At 37.5% G+C, this 13985-nt stretch overlaps 1 protein-coding gene across 1 annotated transcript; it reads left to right on the top strand.

Moving 5' to 3' along the window:
* Window positions 1-5895: 5895 nt before the first annotated feature.
* Window positions 5896-9969, top strand: LOC106417133. Its single transcript, XM_048747019.1, has 2 exons — window positions 5896-6620; window positions 7391-9969. The coding sequence occupies exon 2, from the start codon at window positions 8595-8597 to the stop codon at window positions 9414-9416; it is 822 nt and encodes a 273-aa protein (XP_048602976.1). The 5' UTR covers window positions 5896-6620; window positions 7391-8594; the 3' UTR covers window positions 9417-9969.
* Window positions 9970-13985: the final 4016 nt, after the last annotated feature.

Genomic DNA, 13985 nt, shown 5'->3' with positions numbered 1-13985 from the left:
TATAGGATATCAATAATTTATATATTAAAAAATGTGGGATTGCATTTAAAACTTCCAAACCAAAATTAACAATATATAGGTACCTAATTAAATATAAATTTTATTTTATTTAATAAAAAATGTACAATATTATTAAAACAAATGGTATTACAAAATCTATATTTCACAAGTGAATTTTATGTTGTTACTGATTGTATTAAAAATACCTTTAAAACATGTAACTAAAGATTTTTTTTTTAATTGTAAAATCAATAAAATTAATACAAAAAACAAATTAAATGATAATTTTAAGTTGTATATGTAAATGACCTAGTTATATGGTAATCATTAATATATATATAAAATTAATTGACAAACCAAGTATTTATATATATATAAAAATAAAAATAAATATCTACATGGATGCGTTGGTCAAGCTATTATTTCAATTTAATATTTTCTTCAAATATAATCATAGAAGTAAAATTGATTTGACATATAAAAACTTTAAGATATATCAATTTATCTTATTAAAACAGAAATAAATTTTATTTGATATAAAATATGTTATTTTGTAAAGATGGATTTATTAATAACATACATAAACATATTAATTAGTATTTTAATTTATAAATACGTACATAAAAATAGTTAATATAATTAAAATTAATTAATGAATATGTTATATATCATATCACTTTGATTGGTTTAATATCCAACTCTTTGTTTTTCTGCCAATGTACTCAGTTTGTAACCATTTTCGATTTTGTACCACGGCTGTAGAGAAGGCCCAAGTATCGGTCTAATATTGAGAAATCCGGGAGAGTGTGACTTGTGGAAGTAGCACTCTGGATCGTTTTGAGTCATCATTGCTCAAAGTGGATAAAAAACAATATTTTGTAATGTATCAGAGAATTTCCTCTGGAATGTGGTATGGCTTTTCGTTGTCTAGGAAAATCGACGGAAACAAAAGAAAAGTGAAATGCATGCGATATGTTAGATTTTGTGAAGAAGAAAAAATCGTTAGTGTAAGAATAAAAAGAAATTAACAGTAGTTTTGAAGTAAGTGGTCAAAACCAAATAGGTTTATTTATGCAAAGCTTGCATGTGAAAATTTCAACTTCAAAGTTTGTTCACGATGATCTTGATAGCGTGGAAATCATGAATTTTAGCTTTAAAAGTCAGAGGAGGAGGTGCTAGTTTGAGTTGGTTGAATGCGATCACAAAAAAAAAATTAGAATTTTTTATGTTCATTGTTTTTTTTTTAAGTTTAGTTTGTAATAAGGTTGGAATAGAAGCAGATAGTGCGGATGTTGCCTAGCAGTTTGACTTCCCTGGATCTATGTGAAAAAGGATAATTAGGCTTTCTCTTAGTATATAATTGAGAATTTTAAGTTATTCTCAAATGTTGGTTTATCATTAGATCATCCTTCTTATATGGTTTGCAATATTTCACAATCTTTAAGTTTTCTTGTGTTTTATTTGTTCACATAGGAGTTATCCCCAAAAGTTAAGAGCATTTTGCTTCTTGATTCCGAAGGAAAGCGAATAGCGGCTAAGTACTACTCTGACGACTGGTCAACAAATACCGCTAAAAAGGATTTCGAAAAAGCTGTATTCTCAGAGACTCAGAAAACAAATGCTCTCGGGGCTGTTCAATATGGTAAAATCGAACCGTACCGAACCGTATCGAACCGAAATAGACAATATGGTTTGGTTTTGGTATATACCATACAAACCGAATGGATATGATTTTATAAAAACTGTAGGATTTAGATATGGTTTGGTTTATAACCGATTAAACCGAATAAACCGAACAAAAACGATCAAAAGTAGAAACATATAAACATATATATATTTTATATCTATGGGTGCAAAACTATTTGTTATATAAATTATTTTTTTTTGCTAATAACTATTACCATATTTTTTACAGTAATAAAGAAGCCCTAATTTGTAAAACATTTGAACTATAATTAAGTAACAATTCATCGCAACCGAGGTTTCGTATTTTCTTAGTCTTCTTTTTTTTTATTTTTTTGCTTTATTTTAGCATTGGCTAAATTAAAATAAAGATTAAAAATTTGATGGATAATAATTAATGGAATTTCTTCACAACTTTTTTCTTATCTATAAACGAACAGAGTTTCATGTTGAATCGAAGAAACACGACTTTGATGAACACTAAATATGTAAAAATATATTAACTTTTCTTTCATGCTTTGTGCTTCTGTTTTGTTTTTTAATTTCAAAATTTCGAACTTGATTTTAATTCTAGATTTGATTATTTTATTAGATGGGAGAAACATGTTTTATTTTATTTTATTTTATTTAAACATATAATATTTTTTTTTAATAAATGACTACGACTACATGACTCTAAAATTCATATAATATGATCCCAAACTAAATGATTATGCTTTTGATATAAAACCGAATAAACTGAAAACCGACGGTATATAAACCGAACCGAACCAAAGTAAGGTGTTGATTGGTTTCCCCGCTACCACCCGCAAACGCAGCTTTTGCGGTTGGTAGCAGTTGACAGCGTTTCGAAACAATCATACAAACCGCTACAAATCACTTCAAACCGCTCCGAACATTTTAAATCAAAAGTTGTTTCCAGCTAACGTTTGTGATTGCGGGCGGTTGCGGGATGATAAATTTTTTTTCTTTTTTTAAAAAACATATAAATACAAAAATAAAAATATTCAATAAAAAATTAAAATTGGAATTATAAAAATACTAAAATATATCTATTATATTTTAATTACTATTATAAAATTTTAAAATAAAAATATTTTCTATAATTTTAAAAAATTTAAAACTATAACTTTCCAAATATAATTTTCATATTTATTATAATATTATGATTTTTGATATTTTAAAATTAAATAAAATGTAAATATTGTTAATTTATTATTTAACCGTTACTGTATTTGGTAGTTAACCAGTCATAATATCCTGCAAACACACCAATTTTTAACCGCAGAACCAGTCGTACAAATCTCTTAAAACCGCTAGAAACCACAACCACCCGCATCCGCAAACTCCCGCAACCGCAACCGCAACCGCTGCGTTTGAACCAGTCAGACCCTAAATATGGATTTAGAATGGTAGTTGTACTTTACTAACCGAAAAACTGAAAAAACCGAAAAAACCGAACCAAAATTGAACTGATATCCGGATTGAACACCCCTAGCTCGCACCGAAGGTAAGTTTTTTTTCCTAGTGAATAATGTTTAATATACTCATTTGTCTCGATCGTAAAATACTCATTCGTCTTATAATCAATTTTTTTAAGACTCTAACTTACCTTATAACTGCTCCTACTTCTAAATATTTATGCATGTAATCTGTACCAAGTAAGAAGATATGAAGAAAGATTGGCACAACTGCAGAAACTATAAGGTCGCTTGAGAGGATTACAAACGGACAGACTCAAGCAATAGGGTCACAATCAGAAAAGGAGAAAAAGTTCTGGAGATATACATGAGCAATTAAAAGAAACAGTCAAGACAGAGAGGGAGAAGAGTAGAGAGCTGATAAGCCGATGCAGGACAAAACTCTATAGATAAGGAACTCGTATAAGTGGAAAAGAGTAAGCAGGTTAATAAATCAGTAACATTTTCTGATGGGGATATAGTAATTTCCTTTAATGTTTACTGGAACATTGCAAATGTCTATTGAACTAACTAAGGCTTTGAAATGTTTTAACAGTGGCGCAAGAGACACTTAGATGCAATAAAGATGATAACTAAGCTCATACCGACAGTGACCAACAAACTGTTTGTATGTCAGGTTTGCAGAACTCCATTATTTGGTTTTGTAATTATGTGCTGATCACAATATAATCCAAGTTTGTTTTAATACAAAACAGCATACTGCATTACAACACGGAAACGATACACGCATTTTACTTGAACTCGCCATGGGGTTTTAAAAGGCCTGAGCTTTGTGAGAAGAGATAAAGATGAATTCTTCAACACGAGTCGTGTGTTTTGTGAATAATGATGTGATTGCAAGTAAATAGGCATTCGATATATATAGTTTGACCCAGAGTGGCTGTGCCGGTCCTGAGATATTGAAGGTCCAATACAAAATACAAAACCGAGGTCCTTAACTATACATAAAAAGTTTCTCGATAAAAAATCAATTTTATAATAATTTTTTTACAACAACTTCAAAACTATTAAAATTTGATTTTTTTTTTTGTAAAATAACACTTCTTAATTTTTTCTGAAAATTATCTATCAAACTTTTAGAATCAAGGTTTTTTATCATATTTTTCTTAGTTGATAACATAGCCAAACCATTAAATATTTCTTTCTAGTATAGTTAATCGCAAGTAATATTTTTACAATTGCAGTTTTGAAAAGCTTCTTTCGGTTAGAGCATCTAAAACGGGATTGTGAACATTATATCTTAGACAATCTATATATTTTGATAACTCTTTTTATATTTTGGTCTTGTAACTCGTACGAGGAGGTAGCAGGAAAAGAGTGAAACACAATTCCCTGTGAAGAAAAAATAATTTAACCTAAAAGATAATTATTCTTAATCAGTTATGTTTTTTTTTACCCAAAAAATCAGTTTTGCCTTTTTAATCCATATTAAATAACATAAAAAGATATGTAAGATTTAACCGTGTTCGTATGTAAAAGATGTTTCGTCACTTTTTTTTTAAGTTGTCTACAATACACATTGATCTATTTAATTAACAACGATAGAAAACGTAGACCTTTTTTTTCTGATAAATCATGGGCCCATACGATTGATTCCGGGGGGAAGCCCGGGCCTGCAGAGTGGTTAGGTTAAATAAGAAATCTTTACAAAATATGGGTGATTTCAATGCATGGAAAACAGAATATACGTTTCTAAATAATTAAATATACAATCCTTTCATTGTTAAAAGGTTAAAAAACGTATATACGTCTTTAAATGTTTGTCAGTTTTTTTTTTTTTTTGATAATCCAGGGGTTCTCCGCTTCGCGAATCATTCCCTTGGACCCGGTCAGGCAGCGGTCCACTTCACCCGGGAGGGTTTTACCTGGGCTAAATCGAACCCAGTACCACTTTGGTGTCCAGAAGAAGCAGGGTAGTTTCCGCATAGGGAGGGAATCGAACCCGGATGGTGGTTGCCACTACAGGCCCGTCCTGCCACTTGTTCTTCAGAATTAATGTGTGTCAATTAAACGGATTTGAATCTTTAGGTAACAGTATATTCGTTTTCTTTGTTAAATCAAACGTGATTTGCAAGGTTTTAAAAGATAAGATATGCAGATATTTTTGGTTAGTAAGATTTTAGTCATGATGATTGATTTAAAGAAAAATTGTTCAGATATAAAAAAACAATTTTCCCTTGATTTAAAATAGGAAATGTTTCAGGAATGTTATTGATTTTACTTCTCTCACAAAAATAGTAGTTAAGATTTGGTGGACCGAAAATCTAATCTGTTTATATTAAGTATTAACTAACCAAATTCAGTCATTTAAATATCTCCTATATATTAATCCTGCAGCATTATAACATATTTTTGTAGTCACGTGTCATTATGAGAATGATTATTAGAATTGTTAAAAAAATAATACTACAAGAAAACAGGGGGATTCTGATGGCCGAAATCGTCAGAAATTCGTCGGAATAGACCGATTCCGACGAATTTCTGATGAACCTATCCGTCGGTATCGTTTTGTCGAAAAAAAAATTCGTCGGAATTTCGTCAGAACTTCAGACGACTTTCTGACGAATACCGAGAAACGTCATTCTGACGAACTTCCGACGATATTACGATGCGGACACACGAGACCAGAGTTCATCGGAAAAACTATATACCGACGAAGAACGTTTGTAATACTCCGTCTAAAAAAAAAAAAAAGAAAGAAAAGAAGAGAAGGCTCGGAATAGTATCGGCGGGAAGTGGAGTCATCGAAATTTGACTACAATTTAATGATATGGTGCAATGTCATTAAATGTAAGTCAATAGCTTAATTGGATAATTAAGCCACTTTTCAAAGAGTAGTGACCAATGAATGTGAAGTTTTGGTCACCAAATTTGGGTTAGTTAATCATGTTTAAAAGGAAAGAAGAGACAAAGAAATATTTTATATTTCTTATGGCTTGGTTGCATTCAACGTGTTTGATGGAAAGAAAAGGAGAATGAATCGTATAGTCTTGCTTTGTCATCACCAGGTGTCTAAACAAGAAAGGAAGAAAATAAATAATATGCTTACTCATGCTTTTGAGTATCACGTGGCCAACTTGGACTTACCTGAGTCATTGTCTTGGAAACGTGGCCAAAGATGGGAGGGAGAGTGTGTGTGATACTTGTTACCACCTCATAGATCTTGTTTAACTATAAAAGGAAGGTTAACCTCTTCCATTTCCACACTTACGTGACCAAGAGAGAAGAGAGGAGAGCAAGAAGAAAAAAGAAATAAAGAGAAGAAAGAAAAGAAGAAAAGAAATAGAAAAAGAAAATAAATAATTTAAGGAGTTGTTTAGAGAGTTGCTTGGAGAAGCAAGACGTGTTACAAGATTGCGGGATTAACGGTACAGAATCAAGACGAAGATTGGAGGGGATGAAAAGGGTTTGGTCAGCTTCAGGAATCAGAAAGTCAAGCCACATCGCTTAATCACTGTGAGTCACGGTTAATTGTTTGTTAACGTGTTTTTAATGCAGGTTCCTGACATCGGAGACAGTTTCCGAGCTAGGATTGTCGGACCGGTCTTGGTGTCAGTTTGTGGATCCGAGGCTTGAGACGATGTCTGGGCTAAGTGGATAGCAAGACTAGTCTAAGCACCCGGATTATTGTAATTGTGTGATTATTATATGTTGTTATAGTGTGTACCTCGTGTTGGTATTGTTGTATGAGAACCTCGTGGTGGTTCTAGTAGTAGTTTGCAGGTCATTGCTTCCTCAAATGGTACCACTAAGCCGGTCGTGGTCCGGAAAGTGGTGGGCTCGGTTTAACTTGGCTTGATCACCAAGGCCGAGTGTCACACGTGGATGTGACAGCCCCCGGCGAGTCCGATAGAGGACCGGGGCACGGCGATTCCGATTGAGGACCGTGACCGGGCGATTCCCGAGTGCCTACGCCTGTGTGGTGTAATAGTGAAGGGATTGCCGGTGTCCCTTATGTGGAGGAAGAATGATTCTGTTGGGCCCTAGGAGTATATATATATGGTTGATTGATGTGATGACACTCATAAAGAGTGTTTGGATTTATTATGGTTTAATTGTTTACTGCTTAATCATTTAAAATTTAATATTTGAATATTGATTGTTGAACTACCCGTCTTGCTTGTGTTTGGGGTTGGTTTAAAATGACGGGTAGTTGTATATGCTAGATAGGGAACTCTGGCTCACTGAGTGAAACTAGTTCACTCACTCCTCACATCCTTTTGCAGGTGACCAGTAGAGAGGACCGTAGCACTCGCGGAACTGTAGGAGCTGGTGTAGATTGATCATCTTTTGCTAAAGACTCGTTTTCAAGATATATGAATGTATGTTTTACTTTCGACTGCGTCCATGGACCCTATGTATAATATTTTGGTCTTGTGAACTTCATGTATTATATATATGAAATAAAGTATGTTTTATATTCGTGATGTGTTGAATCTGATATTAGGTTAGTCCAACCTAACACAACTCTATTACTCGGTACGGGTTGCAAAGCCTCAGGCCGAAGATTAGAGGAAACGAGTTTTGAATGGATATTCTGGGTTACATAATTATGTTGTGACTTGGAAAGTCTATTCTAAACCCGTTGTGACACTTCTGGACTTGGTAGAGGAAGGTCGTTCGGGCATGTTCTTGTTTGATTGTTGCCCGGCTGACTGACCGATGTCTAAAACGGTTCGGGGGTGTTACAGAGGTGGTATCAGAGCATGGTTTAGATCATGCGGTCAATCACGCGTTTTTCGTGTTTTATCGAGTCAAATGTGTCGCAAAAGATGTATTAGGAAACCAGCAGAGTCCCGCTCTAATTAGTATTCTAAATAGGAATTCCTTGTTCGTGGATTGCAGATGGCAAGGAGGGGAAGGAGTGATGGGGGACAGGATTGGATGCTGGGTATAGACAGAGTCCCAAGAAGAAGGGTACTGGGATATGAATCCGAAGGGAGAGTGCAAACACCGCACACTAACCAAGGATTCAGTGAAGAAAACGTAGGAAGAAACAACAATCTGTTTGGGCATGATCAAGAGATACCACCAGAAGAAAACTTTCCACCAAACCGTACTGTAAGGGGAAGACCAGAAACAGATGATAGCGAGTCAAGTGTCCAAGGACCAAGACCAATTAGGCGGAACAACCCGATTGAACAAGAAGTTCATGATCAACCACAACAAGGAGAAGGAATGGAGCACACTTTGAAGATGCTTCATGACGTGATAGCGAGGTCACTCCAACAACCTCAAGTGCAACCTCAGCCACTCGTGCCACCACAACCTTCAGTTAGTACACCGATGTTACCATTGATAACTGCCATGAAGAATATGAAGACACCACATTTTGAAGGAGGTACAGATCCATTTCTATCCGACCAGTGGCTTCGAATTATGGAGAAAAACTTTGAGACCCTGACGTGTTCCGAAGAGTCTTAGAAGAAGATGGCAGTGTATTACTTAGACAAAGACGCAGCAGAATGGTGGGAGAGTAGGGATCGCCAAGTGGGACATCTGGTCACCACTTGGGCGGCATTCAAAAAAGAATTTGAACGCAAGTACTTTACTCCTGAATCCAAGCGAAGGCTTCAACGCCAGTTTGCAAACTTGGTACAAGGAGATAAGACGGTTAGAGAATATGAATCTGAATTTATGCGACTGCGACGACATGTGCTACGAGGACAAGATGATGAGGAAACCATGATATCTAATTTTATGTTTGGTCTAAAACCAGAGTTAGAAAATAGACTGGCAGTCGGGAACTACGAGAGTCTGACCGAGCTAGTGGAAAAGGCTGTGAATGTGGAGATTGGATTGGAAGCTGAGAAGGCGGCAACTAAGAAATCCAAGCAGCATCAAGAAGGAAAGTATGGTGGAAACCAAAGATCTTTTAAGGGTAAAGATAAGGAAAAGGAGTCGGGAGGGCCAAGTCGACGATCTCTGTTCACAGGGAAATGCTTTAACTGTGGCAAGATAGGCCATAAGTCAAGTGAATGCTACGGGAAGAAACCTGGATCCTTTCAGTTAAACTCCTACAATCCTACATGTTTCACGTGTGGAAAGAAAGGGCACATCTCTACCCAGTGCAGCATCAACCGTCCTATCCCAGCTACGCCAATCACTGTCCATCCTCCTCCAGCTCCACCTGCAATCGCACAAGCGCCAAAAAGGCAAGCTATAGGAGGTAGAGTTTACGCTTTAGAACTAGAGGATACTAAACCTCCAGGCCCATCTAAGGATCCCATCACAGGTATTTGGGTTCTTTAACCTTACTAGATTGATTTTGTGTTGTGTGATTGCTTGTGATGGATTGGTTAATTTATGTTGGATAATTATTATGTTGTTGATATATATTGATGATTGTGGCAGGAACTTTACATGTTGCGGGGCGTCCCACACATGTATTGTTCGACTCCGGGGCAACACATAGTTTTGTGACCCCTGAGGTAGCTGCCGAGTTTGTGGGATCATTTGTGATTGACAGGATGGATGTGGCTGTAATGACTCCCGGAGACCAAACCCTCCAAGCAAAAGAATGCCTCAGAAGAATTCTGTTAGTCATTTGCGAGAAGATGTTCTTGGCAGATTTGTTGGTGGTGCCCTTAAAAGGATATGAAGTTATCTTGGGCATGGATTGGTTATCAGGCTATCGGGCACAATTAGATTGTGGAAAAGGTCGTATTTCGTTCAAGGAGAACGGGCAACGGCAAATAGTATTCTACGGGATCAGTCCAAGTAAGTATATGTCTTTAGTAGCTGCCTTGAGAGTGGAAGATTTGCTCAAGGATGGAGAAGCGTATCTGGTAACAGTAACTGCTAGTGAAGGACCCGCAAGCAATGGAGTTGAAATTACAGATATTGCGGTAGTACAAGAGTTCGAGGATGTGTTTGCAGCGTTGAAAGAGTTACCTCCACCTCGGAGTAACCCTTTCACAATTAACTTGGAACCTGGAGCTAAGCCGATAGCAAAGACTCCCTACCGCATGGCACCTACAGAGTTAGCAGAGTTGAAGAAACAACTTGAAGATTTAATGGAGAAAGGTTTCATAAGACCTAGCTCTTCACCATGGGGAGCTCCGGTCTTATTTGTCAAGAAGAAGGATGGTAGCATGCGGCTTTGCATTGATTATCGAGGAATCAACAATATCACCATCAAAGATAAGTATCCTCTTCCGAGGATAGAGGAGTTGTTGGATCAGCTAAGGGGAGCAAGTTGGTTTTCGAAGATCGACTTGGCGTCGGGCTATCATCAGATTCCGATTTCAGAAGGTGACGTCATGAAAACTGCGTTTAGAACTCGTTATGGACAATATGAGTTCGTCGTAATGCCTTTTGGACTTACTAATGCACCGGGGGCCTTCATGAGATTGATGAATGAAGTCTTCCACGATTATCTCGACAAGTTCGTGATAATCTTCATCGATGACATTTTAATATATTCCAAGACAGAGGTCGAGCACAAAGCACACTTGAAGCTAGTGTTGGAACGGTTAAGAAACCAGAAGCTGTATGCCAAGTTCAGCAAGTGTTCTTTCTGGAAAAGAGAGATCGGGTTCTTGGGGCACCGTGTGTCTAGAGAAGGAGTTTCCGTAGATTCGGAAAAGGTGAAAGCCATCGAGGAATGGCAAAGGCCATCAATGGTAACCGAGGTAAGAAGTTTCCTCGGGTTAGCCGGGTATTATCGAAAGTTCGTCAAGAACTTTTCTTCGATCGCTAAGCCCTTGACGAAGTTGACCGGAAAAGGAGTTCTGTTCATCTGGGGAAAAGAAACAGATGAAGCATTTCAGAGACTGAAGAAAGCTTTGACCACAACACCAGTATTGGCATTACCTGAACAAGGTAAACCTTACACTGTGTACGCAGATGCTTCTAGGGTTGGGTTGGGTTGTGTGTTGATGCAGGAAGGTAAAGTAATTTCTTATGCATCAAGGCAACTCAGGAAACATGAAGAGAACTACCCAACACACGATTTAGAATTGGCGGCAGTGGTGTTTGCGTTAAGGATTTGGAGATCTTACTTATATGGAGAAGTCGTGGAAGCATTCACAGATCATAAAAGTCTCAAGTACTTGTTCACACAGCCTGATTTGAACCTCCGACAAAGGCGATGGATGGAGTTTGTGGCGGATTACGACCTGAAGATTCAATATCATCCAGGCAAAGCTAATGTAGTCGCAAATGCACTAAGTCGTAGAAAGTTGGCGTCCAATGTTGGAAAGGAAGTGGAAGCGTTATCGAATGAACTCAAGTTGATGACATTACGGGCAATTGAAGGAGAACCAAGTGAGCCTTTAGGTATGCGTGCCGTAAACCAAGCAGGTTTACTCGCACGGATCAGAAAAGAGAAAGAATGTGATGAAAAGCTAAAGAGAATTATCGAGGAAGTCAAGAATCATGAAGGTGCAAACCCAAGTGGCTATCATGTGGCATCAGATGGTACACTTTTACTTAATGGAAGGATCTCAGTACCACATGGAGAAAGGCTACGAGATGAGATTTTAAAGTCGGCGCATCATTCGTTACTCAGTATCCACCCCGGGAGTACGAAAATGTATCGAGATATCCGAAGGTATTATCATTGGCCGGGAATGAAGAAATCAGTGGCGCGATGGGTGGCTCAATGTCAAACTTGTCAACAAGTCAAAGTAGAGCATCAGATTCCAGGAGGGTTGTTACAAAGCTTACCAGTACCTCAGTGGAAATGGGATTCCATATCCATGGATTTCATCACTGGATTACCCCCGGCTCGAGGTAGATCAAATAACACAATATGGGTGATTGTTGACAGACTGACGAAGGTGGCGCACTTGTTACCTATGAAGGAAACTGATAAGGTAGAAGTATTGGCAGAGATGTATGTGGACCAAATTGTGAGGTTGCATGGTGTGCCAACAGATATAGTCTCAGATCGAGATCCTAGATTCACCTCAAATTTTTGGAAGCCGTTACAAGAAGCAGTGGGAACTAAGTTATTCATAAGCATTGCGTATCATCCCGAGACGGACGGCCAAACAGAAAGAACCATTCGCACCATAGAGGATATGATGCGGATGTGTATATTGGATTGGGCGGGAAGCTGGGAAAAGCATTTACCATTAATCGAATTCTCCTACAACAACAGCTTTCATTCTAGCATAGGTATGGCACCATATGAGGCACTTTATGGGAGGCCATGCAAAACACCTTTGTGCTGGACCAAAGTTGGAGAAAGAAGAGAGTTCGGACCCGAAATTGTAGAAGAGACGACGAAAAAGTTGGAGATCATTCAAACCAATATGAAGAAAGCGCAGGATAGGCAAAAGAAGTACGCTGATCAATCAAGGCGAGAAGTGGTGTTCAGTATTGGTGATTGGGTTTATCTAAAGGTGTCAGCTCAGAAAGGAAAAGATCGATTTGGGAAAGTCGAGAAACTAGCGGTAAGATTCATCGGACCTTATCAGATTATAGAACGAATCGGAGAGGTAGCTTATCGTCTCAACCTACCTTAAGAAATGAGGATACATCCGGTGTTTCATGTATCAATGCTACGGAAACATGTTCATGATCCCAAAGCTATTGAGATGGAGCAAATCGAAAACCTGCAAACCAACCTCACTTATCCAGAGGGGCCGATCCGAGTAGGTGAACGTCGAATACGGAAACTAAAGAACCGAGAGATTCCTCAAGTCCAAGTCTTCTGGGGTAAGCGAAACCATGTGGTCGTGACCTGGGAGGATGAGTCGAGATTCAAAGCATCGCATCCAGAGTTCTTCCATGAAGATGTAGTGATGGAAGAAGGGGATCCATCGAAACCCTAGAGAATTCGGGGACGAATTCTTATAAGGAGAGGAGGATGTAATACTCCGTCTAAAAAAAAAAAAAAAAAAAAAAAAACAAAGAAAAGAAGAGAAGGCTCGGAATAGTACCGGCGGGAAGTGGAGTCATCGAAATTTGACTACAGTTTAATGATATGGTGCAATGTCATTAAATGTAAGTCAAAAGCTTAATTGGATAATTAAGCCACTTTTCAAAGAGTAGTGACCAATGAATGTGGAGTTTTGGTCACCAAATTTGGGTTAGTTAATCATGTTTAAAAGGAAAGAAGAGACAAAGAAATATTTTATATTTCTTATGGCTTGGTTGCATTCAACGTGTTTGATGGGAAGAAAAGGAGAATGAATCGTATAGTCTTGCTTTGTCATCACCAGGTGTCTAAACAAGAAAGGAAGAAAATAAATAATATGCTTACTCATGCTTATGAGTATCACGTGGCCAACTTGGAAGCAAATGACTTACCTGAGTCATTGTCTTGGAAACGTGGCCAAAGATGGGAGGGAGAGTGTGTGTGATACTTGTCACCACCTCATAGATCTTGTTTAACTATAAAAGGAAGGTCAACCTCTTCCATTTCCACACTTACGTGACCAAGAGAGAAGAGAGGAGAGCAAGAAGAGAAAAGAAATAAAGAGAAGAAAGAAAAGAAGAAAAGAAATAGAAAAAGAAAATAAATAATTTAAGGAGCTGTTTAGAGAGTTGCTTGGAGAAGCAAGACGTGTTACAAGATTGCGGGATTAACGGTACAGAATCAAGACGAAGATTGGAGGGGATGAAAAGGGTTTGGTCAGCTTCCGGAATCAGAAAGTCAAGCCACATCGCTTAATCACTGTGAGTCACGGTTAATTGTTTGTTAACGTGTTTTTAATGCAGGTTCCTGACATCGGAGACAGTTTCCGAGCTAGGATTGTCGGACCGGTCTAGGTGTCAGTTTGTGGATCCGAGGCTTGAGACGATGTCTGGGCTAAGTGGATAGCAAGACTAGTCTAGGCACCCGGATTATTGTAATTGTGTGATTATTAT

The sequence above is a fragment of the Brassica napus genome, chromosome C2 (assembly GCF_020379485.1).
Source record: "Brassica napus cultivar Da-Ae chromosome C2, Da-Ae, whole genome shotgun sequence".
Lineage (NCBI taxonomy): Eukaryota > Viridiplantae > Streptophyta > Magnoliopsida > Brassicales > Brassicaceae > Brassica > Brassica napus.
This window is presented reverse-complemented; position numbering and strand designations above follow the sequence as displayed.

Bases quoted from the DNA above. Each gene is read 5' to 3' on its own strand.
- LOC106417133 (XM_048747019.1), top strand. From the start codon at position 8,595: ATGGCAGTGTATTACTTAGACAAAGACGCAGCAGAATGGTGGGAGAGT.